We start from the raw sequence: 15,552 nt of genomic DNA, 5'->3' as shown, positions 1-15,552 counted from the left end.
ATACGCCCTTTAGGAGAACCCAAAAACATAGTCTATTGCTCCACCTTGACCTTGGAATGTTAGGTTGGGGATCGTCTCCCTACTAGCACTTAGAGACATGAAGCAAGTCCAAGCAATGCTTTAACTTTTTAGTGGTAACCGGTTTTGTCAAAATGTCCACTGCATTATCAGATGTGTGAACTTTCTCAAGTACAAGTTCACCTGAAGAGATCAATTCTCAAACTGTAAAAACCTGACCTGAGATATATAGATTGACTAAATGAGAAAGGGTAAAAAGGTAAATTTTGTAGGCTTCGTCGATGAAGCTATTGTTCTCGTCGATGAAGGGCCTCATACTCTTCGTCAACAAAGAGATACCAAACGTGTTGTAAAATATCAGAATAGGGTTTGTCGCCGAAGGAGCCGATTCGTTGACGAAATGTGTGGATGATTCATTGACAAAGGCATCGTCTCATCGACGAATTAGACCAGGTCAAGGGTCTATAAATAGGATATTTTGTTGCTTAATGGCTAAGAAAGCTAAAACTCTCTCTCTATCTCTCTCTCTATAAGTTGAATCCTCTCTCTCTCTCTCTCTCTCTAGGATTTTAAGTCGTCAATTGCCGAAATCTACGATCCGATGTTACCACGTGGATCAGGAGGAGAATCTTTATGTTTATAGCGGATCAGAAATTCATTTCGAGGATTTTCGGGTTTTGACCCAAAACCGAGGTAAGGGTCCAATTTAAGTTTTGTTTTGGTATATATATATAGTAGTAAGAATTGTGGTGAAGTATAGTTCTTAGATGTTTAGGTTTTAGGGACTTGGTTCATAGTTTTGGAGCCGTAGAGTTCGTATGTTGGTATTTGGGAAAAGGTAAGGGGATTCTATTTATATCAGTCATTTTTGGAAATTGGAATTGGTAAACATGTAGTTTACGATTGTATGTATGTTTTGGTTACTTATTTGGGAAAATATATCGTGTAAAAATGAGGGATTTTTGGGTTACAGTTTTTGGGAAAATTGAGGGTTTCGGGTATCATCTCTATTTCTGTTGGAAAAACTGTATGTTGTATAAAACTGTAGTATTGAGATGACCTTACATGTATTTGTATTAAACTGTATTTCTCGAATCGAAAACGATATGATTTGTTGTATACTCAAATAAGTGTGGAATGAAATGTTGTATGTAAAATGTTCTAGGGTTTTGTAAAACAGATAGGGGCTGCTAATTACTGTAACGCTGATGGGTATAGGAACATGAGTTCCAAAATTGTTCCAGGTTTTGTAAATCAACTAGGGGCAGCTAATTACCATACGTTGAATCTGCTAGGGGTGGCTAATTATCGTATGTTGACACCATGTCTCGGCTAATTACTGTGGGCGAGAGTATCCGGCTCTATATCTGAGGGTGTCAAATATCACCTGTTTGTTCCGGCTGGTCACCCATGGGTGTGAGTGAACACCGTACTGGCAACGGTATCACTGTAAGGCTTCGATTATCGCAGGGTATCGTGTGCTTGAGTGTGACAACACTGACCGTATATTTGGTATGGTATATACTAGAACTAAATTGTGAAAATACTGGAACTGTGTCGTGTTATGTTTCATATTGAAAGAACACTTGTATGCCACACTGATATAACATGCTTTCTTCTTTACTGAGAGGTGTCTTACCTCGAATATACAAATATTTTTTTCAGGTCCTTCGGGTAGCCAAAACTAGCGTCCTAGCATCCGAAAGCGTGGGTGTCGATTAGATATGTTTAGTACCTGTGTAGGTATAGGTTTTATAACCGGGTTGTCAATATTGGGTTTTTGGTAGATACTTGGAGTATGTATTGTATTTTGGCATGTATATTTCTAGTAATGTATAGACTCTGGTATGGTATAATGTATGTATAGAAAGAACATTTTCGCTGCGTATTTGATGTGTATGGACATGTATGTAATTGTGTATAGGGTTTACGTGTACCTCACGGGGTCAAACCCTCATTCAGTATAGTATCATGTATGTTTTAAATGATACAGAGACAAGTTAGGTTACAAAAATTACACTTGGGACCCATCCGCGAGTTTGGGGTGTGACAGCTTGGTATCAGAGCTAACCAGGTTGTTAGGTCTTGTAGACTTGGTTAGGCGTAGCTTTTTGTACATACCATAGTATAGGATGTAGGAAATGGGTAGAGTAAGTCGAGGGTTGTTTTGTTGCTAGACGGGTACTCATTGGCTGTGTTTTGTGTTTTTACTGGAATGACGATTTCAGAAAAATCACGGTAAACCATTGATGGCTTCGTATTGGTGTGGTAAGATAGACCTAGACCCGTGAGAGTAGTAGTTGACATGATTAGCTTTCAATGATTGTGTTAACTGTGTAGGATATAGGAATTATAACCGATTCCTATCTTATTTTCAAAATTGAGCCCAAGGATAATAACTTGGATAGTAGTTCCGAGGGGACTGCAAGTGATGGGTCTCCTTCTGTGCCTCAGAGTTTGATAAGGCAGGTTATGTGGGAGATTGAGTGGAGTGTTAAGAGACGTGAGCACTCTCCTACTACCACAGGTTGTACTATGGAGAGTTTCACCCGCATGCACCCTCCGACATTTACGGGAGGACCCGATCCGATAGTGGCAGAGAACTGGGTGCAGAAGACCGAGAAGATTTTGGAAGTTTTGCACTGCACCGACCAGCAGAAGGTTTTCTATTCTACCTTTCAACTGGTAGGTTAGCGAAAAGATGGTGGACGGTGGTGAGTCTACTTGAGAAGCAGAGAGCTGGTCCATTTGGTATGACTTAGAGCCGTTTCAAGGCGGTATTTTTCGAGAGATACTTCCCGGCTTCTACTCGTGACGCGAAGGCAGATGAGTTCTCGAGCCTAACTCAGGGAACCCTGATGGTGCAGAGATATGATGCCAGATATATTGAGCTATTTCATTTCGCGCCGTATGTGATCTAGAATGAGTATGAGAAGACTCGGAGGTTCGAGAAGGGTCTGAAGAGGGATATCCGTAGGCTTGTGGGGATGCTGCAGATTTGAGAGTTTTTTGTTCTGATGGATAAAGCCACCATAGTCGAGGCTGGCCTCCAGGGGGATGAGGTGGTACAGTAACAGAAGAAGAGGCCAGTATCTTTTAGTTCTCAGACTGATCCTCGACAGGGACAATGGAAAAAGAAGAAGAAGAACCCTATTTTACCAATTCTGATAATTTTGCCTTTTGCATTGTCACCGAAAGTTACATATCCTCCATCCTTTTGAGTAAGGATGGTGAACTTTAATCTATCTCTCATCATATGTCTTGAGCATCCGTTGTCCAAGTACCATTTTTCTTTAGATGGAGTGGACCTAAAGTAGACCTACAAAAGAGGATTTATGTTGTTACTTTTGGGACCCAAACTTTCTTAACTCTTTTTAAGTCTTGTCTATATTTAGTGTTTATCTTCCATTCATTTTTCACTTTGATATTTTTTTTTCTGAGTGGACAATTAAACATTACATGTCCCTTATTTTTACACATGTAGCAAGTAGTAAGTTCATGTATGTTTGTAGATGAAGTACTTGCCTAGTGTTTAGATTATTTTACAAAATATCTCATGAATAAATTTTTCTTCCTTTTGTTTGGTATTCTGTTGTAACCAATTCCTTCTCTATTGTTAGCCATCCTTTGTTGTCCTACCATTTTTTTCAAAGTTTTCTTTTCCTCTAGTAAAGTTGTAAATAATCTTTTCTTTATCTTGAATTGAGTTTTTAAGTTCGTTTATTTGTAAGTATTTCTTTCCATCTTCATTTACTTGAGACTTCACTAATTCTTGAGACATGTCATTAATTTTCTTGTTAAGCTCATCAATTCGTGAGTCTTTTTCTTTTTCAGCAGATTTTGAGGTTTCAAGTGATTTATAAGTGATTCATTTTGTTGTTTCAAGGTTATGTTCCTTTTTTATACTTTAACAAATCTATTATGAAGAGAAAATAATTCAGCTTGAATTTCTTTGTAGGAGGGCATACTCTCGCATGAACTATTACATGATTCATCACACGAATCTTTCGGAGAGGAGTAGTAAGAGTTTACCTCTTCATTGTGAGCCAAGAAGCACATGTTGGCCATCTCTTTTTCGCTGGATTCGCTTTCTGATTCACTTGAACTTGTGTCGTCCCATGTAGCTTTCATTGCTGGCTTTTTCTTCTTCTTTTCCTTCTTGAGCCAAGGGCAATCCGGCTTGATGTGTTCGAACTTTTTGCAATGGTAGTAGGTAGGTGGATCATTTTTGTTCTTGTTTTCCTTTTTACTATTTTCACCTTTTTCAATTTTTGACCCTATGAATTTTCTAGTGAATTTCTTATTTCTTTTGAAGAATTTTCCAAGTCTTTTAGTTATGAACGCTAATTCTTCATCATCTAATTCACTGGAATCATTTTCTTCTTCACTTGAATATTCTTTTGAGGCTTTAAGAGCTATGAATTTTTTATTTTTATTTTCAATATTTCTTTCTTTCATAGTCATTTCATAGGTTAGAAGTGATCCTATGAGTTCATCTAGTGAGGTTGTTTTGAGGTTTCTACCTTCTAGTATGGTCATGGCTTTTGGTTCCCAAATGGTTGGAAGTCCTCTAAGGATTTTGCCAATCATCTCATATGTGGAGTATGTTTTCCCTAAAGCATTTAGTGAGTTTATAATATATGTGAACTTAGTGTACATGCTTGTGATGGTTTCGTTAGAATTCATCCTAAAGGCTTCGTATTCACTAGTCAACATATCAATCCTATTATCTCTAACATCTACGGTACCTTTGTAAGTTACTTCTAATTTATCCCAAATTTTTTTTGCTGTTTCACTTGCCATAACTCTATTGATATCATTAATATCAAACGCACAATATAGGGCTTTTATTGTACTAGAGTTAACTTGTAGCATTTTATGATCTAAATCATTCATCTCTTTTTCATCTTTAGGGACTTCTTTTCCATTCACAAGTTTGGTGGGGATTAGGTTACCATGTGTAACAACCTTCCAAGTCTTCCAATCCATTGTTTGAAGATAGATTCTCATACGTTGTTTCCAAAAGGTATAGTTGTCCATAAAATATGGGATGATTATTTGAGGATTGACCTTCACCAAAGGGAGCTACTCCTATGTGTGCCATCTAGATCTTAATATAGCTTCTAATTAAGATTTGTTATAACCCCTCTCTGATATCAATTGAAAAACAAGGTGTAGTCCCAAGAGAGGGAGTGAATCGGATTATTAAAATTTCTTTTAAATCCCCTTTTTTTTAATTTTATAAATTCTTTACCTCTTTTAATTCTTTCAATGAATTCTTGACTTCTTGTAGATTTAGAAATCACACAAAAACTTAAGTCTTTTTATTCAATCCGCAACCACACAAGTTAAACAAAAACTTCAATCAACCAATCAAACAACCACAATGTGTTTAATCAAGATATGTTGTATAATTCCTTTGGCAATTCTCAACTTGGTTGTATATAGCCCTGTGAAAAATGAATTTTGTCTTTCTGGATAATAAACAATATAACATTCACACTCTTTCCAAATTTCATATTTCAAATAATCCTTCAGTTAATAGGTTTTGGGGTGTTGACCAATCAATGTACTCCCTTATGATTTTCGCAAATTATTGATTAACCAATGTACTCCCTTTCGGTTTCCACAAGTCCCAAAAACAAACCACGTAGTTTTTATGATTAGGAAATTTAAATCATCCACGCAGTTAATATATTTGCTGAAATATAAAAGAGAGTAAGGGAAAGAGAAGGAGACCAAGGTTTTTATGAGGTTCTGTAACACCCCGAACCCTTAAACTCGGGTTCGGTGCGTTATACCTGATATAATCCTAATAATCCATAATCCATAATATACATTACATACGTAGCGGAAAACATAAATACAATTTTCATAAACATAACATCATAAACACCAGAGTTTACTATTCCTATTTAAATACCATATAATTCATCCATCACCTGCATTTCCATAAATTTACATATCTTCCAAAACATTTCAATATTTTCACAACCATTCCTTACTCAACATCCTTAAAACATAACGACCTGAAACATAAACATATACTTAAACTTAATATAATTCCACAATATATCAAAAAAACATACCCTTTTTCTTTTACAATCCTCAAAAGACAATAAACCCTCGAGCTCCCTAAGCCCGACCTCGATGATGTCCTGAAAAAGAAATAATCATATTCGGGTGAGACACATCTCAGTAAGGGAAGAAATATACATATTAAAATAGCGTGTGACCAACATGAGGTAAATAGATATCATTTTAATTATATTTGCAAATCATTATTATAACACTGAAATCGTTTTCTGAACCTAAACAATCACATGCAAATATTTAACCCACGAGATTACCCAAGGATATGGGTGATTACCCGCCCATACAAGTAGTACCCCTCTGTTCTGATACATAAGCAACCCGAAGGTCACTACTAAAGCATACCAGAGTACTCACCTTTCTCAGTAAGCCCTCAAGTATTAGATTGATCTCGTACTCACACAGTTCAACATTGGTTTACTAGTAAAGGCCCTAAGGATAGGGGAATTTACCCGCCCATATAAGTAGGTTCTCTCTGCCCTAATACGTTATGCAACTACTACCACATCTGAAACTACTAATGCACTTGCCTTTCTCAGCAAGTCCTCAGACGAAGAGTACACCCAACCTGAATCATAGCATGTTCTACGTACATAAATACTTCTACTATCATAATACATCATTCTTTCTATCATTATTCAATCATACACACCTGTTCATATTCATAACTTAAACATTACATTGCATTTCACTTTAAGTGACTCTTTCCCATTTTCATTGTTTACATTTCACATTTCATTCCATTGCCATTTCATTGTCATTTCATTGCGAAACGTTTTCATTTCATTCCTTCGTACTATAGCGATCTTTAACCATCATCAGTTAATTCACATAGAAATGTGTTAGAATCTGCTAACACAGCTCCTTTTAGCTGTCATCAGTTAGTCCACATAGAAATGCACAGAATTTGCTAACATGACTGTCTTTCAGTTGTTTTATATTTACTCAGTTGCATTTAAAATACACAAGCAACATAGTTCATATCATATTTTATTCATAATGTTTTACTTACTTAGCCTACATCTCACACAATTTAACAGTAAAATTCATACTTATTTCTGTAAAATAGGCCAACCCACATTTAACATTTATATGTTGAAAATACATTTCATTTCTTACATAATTCCTCAGAAATTACTTTTCACTTTCATCCATTTACTTTCACATATACATAGCTATATAAGTAGTCCTAGACTCAGAAAACATAATTTTACATGGCTGACATTTTATACCCACATGGGAACATATATACTTAAATAAAACATAATCCATTTTAATTCATGAAAAACTTGACTTAATATGTAATTTTCCCTTACCTGACTTTCGAACTACGCTGATAGGATCCTTAAACTGATGCCCACAGCGTTCACTTGGGCCCTGAACTAAAAATCCTAATTTAATTAAAATAAATTCCAACTAACTCAAATCTTAAGAAAAACACATATTTACTAATTCTTTGGTTCCAGATAATATTATTTGTTAAGGAATTCCCAAAATAACTCACTTACTCTGGTTTTGGGATGTTTCCCAAACTCCTCAAATCAACGATCAACTCCAACAGCCTTGCAGAGAATGATCCTACGAACCCCGTGGTGGTTCCGGATTGTCAAATCGGGTCAAATATGGCCCGAAATTGAAGAGAGAAGACTGGGAGACCGTTTTACATATATATATGTACATGCACGTACACCCCCGCGTGCACACACATATAGATGTGGAGGAAAATGATGGTGACTGGTCCATATTATAAATATAAGAAGCAAACAAGTTTACCTACACAATCAATATAGTAAAGAAAATAATAAATCCAAAAAATGGGGGAAACATTTTCCTTAAATTTAAAATGATTTATTTTCCTCAATTTGACTATAAATTTAAAATGATACAGCAAAATTGAAGATATGTAAAAAGGGGTCCAAGGGGAGAAAAAGGTGCAAAATTAAGATTATCTACGGAATAAAAAAAGACAATTGTGAAGCAAAAGCAGCCCATCGTAAGGCTATTGATGTATTAGAATAGGACACTAATGTTTGAATATGAGGAATTGACCCATCATTTTTTTTAATTTTTTTAATTGGAGATCAAATATGGGCCAATCAAATTCAAACAACTACCAATTAGATAAGTAACATTAAATCAATTTTTGTGGTGATCAAGTGGTTCAAGTCTTTGTAATCTTACCAAAAAGTCCTATTTTTTTTCTTTTCATAGATTCCTCTAATATTTTACCCTCACATAGATAACACCAATATATCTCACAACTAACACAAATTAAATTTCCTTTAGTAGATGCAAATTCTTGCAGTCGGACAAAAATTCTGACAAGGAATTCACATTGATAGTGGAAGAGTCCATTTCTTCAACACCATGTGCAATAATCTAAGTTGTTTTTGAAGGCTTGAGTAGCCTTCTCAATTACACAACATCATCCAAGCTGCAATTAGTGTAAATGACTTCAATCGAACCATTTTTTCTTAATCCAAGTTCTCAATACACATGATTTCATCGAGCCGCAATTAATGTAAATGGCTTCAGCCAAGCCATTTTTACTAATTTGAGCCACATTCTTGATATAGGTGGCTTTATCTTACCCACATTTCAAAATCTGAACCAACTTCTCATGTAAATGACTTGATTTGAGCTAAATATTGAGTTGTTCTTTAGAGCCTTTTGGCTGAACTGCTTTGCCTTTTGGTTAAGTAGCTCTTTCGACCGTGCTTATGAAACCTTTAGCTGAATAGTTTTATTCATTTTCACCAAGCAACTCTTTTGGTTGAGCAGTACTATAACTCATGAGCAGTGCTCATCAAGTGGGCATTTAGAGGACTTTATGGGCGGTGCTCATTATGTGGACCCTATTAGTAAAGCTCATTTCTTGATGTCTCATGGGTTGTGCTCATCAGATTGGTCTTTTAGAGTCTCATAAGTTGTACTTATCAAATGGACCATATTTGTGGTGAGTAGAACTTGTTTCTTGGTGTCTCATGAGTTGTGTTCATCATATAGATATTTTTTAGTCTCATACGTGGTGCTCATCAGATAAACCAATGTATAGCGAGCAAAGCTTGTCTTTTGTTGCCACATGAGCGATGCTCATCATATGAGCATTTTTGGACCTTAAAAGTGGTGCTCATCAAATGGGCCAATATTCTAGTGAGTAGGGCTTGTCACCTATTGCCTTATGAGCGGTACTCATCATTTGGACTTTACAACAAGTGACCATATCGAGCATGTTGAATCAGCTTCTAACCTTTCTAAGCTAAACTTGCCTCCATTCAAATATTTTTTTAAAAATAAAGAATATCTCATGATATTTTAATAAAGTTACATTGAAATCATCTAAAATGGATTGATTGCAAACCTCCATCATTTTTTTTTCAAGTTGATCAACTTTTTTTTTTTAATTTATCCTCAAATGGCAACAAGCATTGTCCATCAACGCCAACGCTGTTGAAATCGTCAAGACTATGAATCCTTGCAATATCTGAAATCTTCAAAGTTGATTTCTAATACATTGGTGATTTTCCTTTTGGTGACATATCCAAAAGAAGCATTCTTGAATTATGTTCCGGATAATCCTTCTTTGTTGTAGAAGCACTTCATATATTTTTTCCATTCTTTTTCTAGAAGACCAAAAAGTGCTCCATTTTTACTATTTGCACTTGTGAATAAACATCAATTGTGTTGATTGAATTAATAGATGTGAGTGATATCTAAAATGATGATAGGAATCAAACTTAAGAGAGGCGGTCATGATCGTTATTAGTTCAACTCTTCCAACCTTCTCACAAAAGGCACAAAATTGTTGCAGCTAAAAATTTGGTCGAATTAACTAGATTGATTACAATCCTAATCACATGCAAAGAATGAAGAAAAAGAGGCTTGGAGGACCCGGAGTGTATTTCGAGGGACTACTTTGATGCCTAAGTTAAGGAATCTAAAAGGATTGTATGTTTGCAATAGTAAAAATATGGATGAGAATAAGAGATCCCTTTTATAGACACTAGGGGTGTGCCCTCATTGATTTCCATTTTAATGGGTAGTTACTACGACAGTAAGAGTTATATTTCAACTAAGAACATTTACTAGGAAATATTAACATCAGTTTCTCTTCTTTTTTAATATTTTGCACAACATTATTGATGTTAACGTGGATCTTATTTTTTATATTATCAAATATAAGATTTTATTTTAAATATAATTAAAAAGAGAATGTTAAACATCAATAAATTTTTATACCTGAGTTTGTTTTTGAAAAAATTCATACACATTAACTATTGAAAATTTAAAATAGTATGATTTTTATTATTAGTTTCAATAATAACTTGAGATAATTTATTAAACTATATCTACTTTGATTATTCAAAACCTTTTATTTATTGTTAGTGTATGTATTTATTTAGTTCATTAGAGAACAGCTAATTAATTATGTTGAAATAAACATTATTTTGGTCTTTGCTAATGTCTATGTATTTATTTATTTATAACTAAATATTGTGCATAGGCTAGAAAGATGTTTTGGCATACAGGCATCAAGCATTAAGAGTTTCGATAAATATTAAATTGCATGACAAATAAATACTCAATACTTTCGAAACAATCCCACAAATTTATATTTTTCATTTTTCTACGTGCTAATAACAATTGAACAAAAATTTTTTTGTTCTGCTCACATTAATTTTTAAAGTCTTTTTATTAAGAGAGAGAGAGAGAGAGAGGGAAGTCATGGGAGGTAGCCATGCAGGAGTAAAAGTGGTTGGAAACAGTGGAGTGAGCCAGTGAGAAGAAGACTTGAGGGGGAGATCGTTTCGGCTTCTTCCTCGGGGGCAATGCAGCCTCCGCCATTTCACGTTCCATCCTCCAGCTCTCTACGCCACCACGCCTTAAAACTCGCGCCCTCACCTACTCACCCAACCCCCCTCGGAAATCAAAATCGACTCTACCTCTCTCTCTCTCTCTCAATGGCGCCCGCTTCAAGCTATTCTTCCTCTTATTCTTCTTCATCCTTCTCCTCCAGAGCATCCCAATCCCGGGAACCCGTGGAAAAGTTGATGATGTCACAGGGTAAATCTGCTAAAGAGGCAGTACAATCTGATTCCTCTTCCGCATCTGAAAAATTCTGTTCCGTTTCTGAATCCAGCTCTCGTGCGAGAACGGTTGATCGTCCCTTGCAGTTATCTCATAATAATATTCCAGTTCCTCCGGTGCAAGGCAAGATCCAAGGTGCCGCCCATGAAACCCGCAAGACCGTCACTACTGGTAAGCGCTTGGCAGAAGGTGAAAGCGAGAGGAAGAAGGAGCTCTCCTCCAAAAAAACTAAAAGGGTGAAGATTGTGGTGAATGATGATGATGCAGAGGGCAAAGTAGGAAATGAATCATCTCCCGCTGATTCCAAGAAGGTTCCGTTTCTGAGGATATGGAGTGACGAAGATGAAATCGCAGTGTTGGAGGGTATGCTAGGCTATAAAACCCAAAAAGGTGTTTTACCTTCTTCCAACATGAACTCTTTTCTGATTTTCATAAAAAAATCTCTCCGTCTTCATGTTTCTAAGAATCAGCTATCGGATAAGGTTCGGCGCCTTAGAAAAAAGTACCGTAACAACGCTGGGAAGAGAAAATCTGGCTCCACCCCTCATGAAAAAATTTCTTTTGAATTGTCTAAAAAAATTTGGGGGGATGAGGGTGCTCGTGACATTACTCCCGTAGTTAAAGTTGAGCGACAGCCCCATGGCAACCGTCATCCTTCGTGCTTCCCTGGGAGTTCAAGCACCGCCTGGAAAGCTCTGAATGAGCGTGGCATAGGAGAAGACCTAATTAAGCTAGCCATTCACTCAATAGGAGCTGCAAAAGTGGCCGAGCTGCAGGAAAAATGGAAGAGGTTTGATATTGATGAAATTGAGATGCTTTTGAAGCGTCTAGACTTGATCAAGGAGAAAGCCGAGGAGATTCTGGAAATTATGAGGTCCAGGATTTAGGTTATGTTCTTCTTGTTGGCGTGCTATGAATTTTTTGTTTTTCCCTTTAATACCCTAGTCCCTATATATGGCAGTTCTGACAGTTTTTTGGATCTATGTGGATTCATGCTGGTCTTGACATGTTTGCTTCCTAGAAATTAGTTCTCTACGGTGGTGATCTTTTTTTTTTTTTTTTTTGGATTACGTACCGGGTGTCCACGTGTCCGTTTTACGGTCCACGTGACTAATCCTGCGCCCCTTGAAGTTGATCCCACAACTCCAAAGGGAAGGTAAATTCAGGAGTTCAGGGGCGGAAATGAGTTCAGGAGGGTTTGAACACCTGACCTCATGAGAGGCACTCCCGCAGCCCACACTACTACCTGAACCACATCCCGGGGGTTCTACGGTGGTGATCTTAGTTTTATGTAATGTATTACTCTTTTTTTTTTTTTTTTTGGCTTAAAAACAGTGTTGGTACTTTAGCTGAGAAACTTCTTGATTTTCAACAATATTTGTTTGTGATTCCAATTAATTTTCATGGTCTGCTATTGACTGACTGCGTAGAGCTTAATATTTCCAATTGTACGTTTTCGTATAAATTACTGATTCTGTGATAAGATTGATATGATCATGATTGTATTTCATTTTCTTGAATGTTCATGTGTGTCTGCTAAAATATATTTGTAACAAGCTTTTATGATAAACTAGCCTCTCCTAAAATTTAACAAAGAAAGGGGCTCTGAATCTCCCCCATTGGAGGCTCCTCTTCAGTTTGTCAAACCTCCTCTTTTAGGATTAAATTTAAATTTGAGGGCTGCTGTCAACGGATCTACCCTAGTTGGCTTTATTTATGCAGTGATTGATTGAGATTCATTAATCTAATTTTTCATCAATAGAATTTGCAAGAATGAACTTGTGTGCGAGTGAAGAATGGACTGAAGTGATTTTTTTTCCCCCAAGCTGCTTGCCTGATTGTAGGATGCGAGACTTGGAAGCATTGTTTTTTACTGTAATGGTGTAGGGATCTGGAACACATAACGGTGATAATAGTTTTTAATATTTGATTATGGTTATAGTTGGAGGTCAGCTTAGATTCCATAAAATTCTTACTCAATGCTTTGGTTGAATAGTTGCAACCATGTTGATATATATATATATATATATATATGAACTGGGAACCTTTCTTTCGGCCATCATTGTACAAAAGCAACAGCAGTAGCAGCTTATAAATTCAAACAACCTCCCTGAACTCATTCCCCACCCCCATCTCTCTCTCTCTCTCTCTCCCTCTAGGATCATTTCATTTCTTAATCAAAAGCAGGAGGGTAAATGTTGTACCGTGCATCGCTCTCAACTTTCAAGCTGCTCTTGCACTCAAAATAGTCGCATACATGATATTATTACATGCATACATGCATGTTAATGATGCGAATACACGATGTATTGTAATTTACTATTTAATTTTTACTAGTAGAGGCATGTATGATTAGTTTGCAACGGGTACTTATCTTGTAAGACTTAATTTATGAAGACACAAATGATGGTGTGGAAAGTGCAAGGTATAGGCACGGCAAAGAAATGTCTGAGGAATTTTGTTAGGAAATATTTGATTTATGTGTTAACGATTTAGGAACCATTCATGCAGGAGGACTCTATGTTTTGTTTTGCTCAATTTTTAGATTTTCCTAACTATTGTTCGAATGAAACAATAAGAGGTAAAATGCAGGTAATGTGGAATGAGCATGATGATTTTGAAATAGTGAGTACGTCGAATCAAATGATCCCGAGATGGGTGGTTTTAGATGGGACAAAAGTGCTTGTCACCCTTTTTTTAATGCAAAATGCTCCTTTTTATGAGCGTAGGGGTTTTTGGAAAGATTTAGAAGCTCTACAAGTAGGGTTGAATCCTTAGCTTATTGTGGGGGACTTTAACATTATATATTTGGGAGGACGGGAAACGAATTGGGGGGCAGCCTAGACCTTTGGCTCCTATGGAGGAGTTTAATAATTGTTTAAACAATTGTGGTGTTGTTGATTTAAAATTTCATTGTGGGCATATGACTTGGTATAATGGACATGTTGGTCCGATTAGGAGATAGGCGAAGCTTGACCTGGCTCTTGTTAATATGCCATTCATTAATTGTTTTCAAATTACTAGGTTGGAATACTTGGCGAGGAAGAGGTTGGATCATAAACATATGCTGATACACTTCTCAAATCACTCGACAAGATATGTGCGACCTCCTTTCAGGTATCAAAATATGTGAAGTTTCCATGAAAATTTTTTCCCTTTTATACGTCAGATTTGAATGGATCTAGTTTAGGTTTCGAGCATGTGTAAGTTAGTTGCTAAGGTAAAAAAGACCAACACTACAAAAAAACTGGTTTTTAGTAATGAAAGTATTAGTGACAAATTCAATTTCGTCACTAAAAGTTGGTATTAGTGATGGTTTTGACAGCCATCACTAATACAACACTATTAGTGACGGTTTTAAAGTCGTCACTAATCCTTTCGTCACTAAAAACCGCGCGGGAAACAATTATCGGAAAAATATTAGCGAAGATTCTAGGGGTATTAGTGACAAATTTAATCCGTCACTAAAAGTCACTTACTAGTGACGATTAACTAATCGTCACTACTAGTATTTATTAATAAATAAAAATAATTTAGTTAAGAGTATTAGTGACGGCTTACAAATTTGTCATTAATAATAGGGTATTAGTAACGGTTTAGATTCGTCACTAATAGTATTTTTAATTTTAAAAAAATTTGAAAATAATTTAGTTGACAGTATTAGTGACAGTTTGCAAAATTCGTCACTAATAATGGGGTATTAGTGACGGTTTAAGGATTCGTCACTAATAGTTTTTTTATTTAAAAAATATGAAAATAATTTAGTTAAGAGTATTAGTGATGATTTACAAATTCATCACTAATAATAGGGTATTAGTGACGGTTTAAGAATTCGTCACTAATAGTTTTTTTATTTAAAAAATATTGAAATAATTTAGTTAAGAATATTAGTGACGGTTTGCAAGTTCGTCACTAAAAATAGGGTATTAGTGACGACTTAGATTCGTCACTAATAGTGTTTTTAATTTTAAAAAATATGAAAGTAATTTACTTGACAGTATTAGTAATGGTTTACAAAATTCGTCACTAATAATAGGGTATTAGTGACGGTTTAAGGATTCATCACTAATAGTTTTTTAATTTAAAAAAATTGAAAATAATTTAGTTAAGAGTATTAATGACGGTTTGTATATTCGTCACTAATAAAAGGGTATTAGTGACATTTTAAATTTGTCACTAATAGTATTTTTAATTTAAAAAAAATATAAAAACAATTTAGTTGACAGTGTTAGTGACGATTTTTAAAATTCGTCACTAATAATAAGGTATTAGTGATGGTTTATAAAATTCGTCACTAATAATAGGGTATTAGTGACGGTTTAAGATTTGTCACTATGAAAATAATTTATTTAA

At 35.6% G+C, this 15,552-nt stretch overlaps 1 protein-coding gene across 1 annotated transcript; it reads left to right on the top strand.

Moving 5' to 3' along the window:
• Window positions 1-11,072: 11,072 nt before the first annotated feature.
• Window positions 11,073-12,086, top strand: LOC131144989 (probable transcription factor At1g61730). Its single transcript, XM_058094000.1, has one exon. The coding sequence runs from the start codon at window positions 11,073-11,075 to the stop codon at window positions 12,084-12,086; it is 1,014 nt and encodes a 337-aa protein (XP_057949983.1).
• Window positions 12,087-15,552: the final 3,466 nt, after the last annotated feature.

Source organism: Malania oleifera, chromosome 12 (genome assembly GCF_029873635.1).
Source record: "Malania oleifera isolate guangnan ecotype guangnan chromosome 12, ASM2987363v1, whole genome shotgun sequence".
Lineage (NCBI taxonomy): Eukaryota > Viridiplantae > Streptophyta > Magnoliopsida > Santalales > Ximeniaceae > Malania > Malania oleifera.
This window is presented reverse-complemented; position numbering and strand designations above follow the sequence as displayed.

Bases quoted from the DNA above. Each gene is read 5' to 3' on its own strand.
- LOC131144989 (XM_058094000.1), top strand. From the start codon at position 11,073: ATGGCGCCCGCTTCAAGCTATTCTTCCTCTTATTCTTCTTCATCCTTC.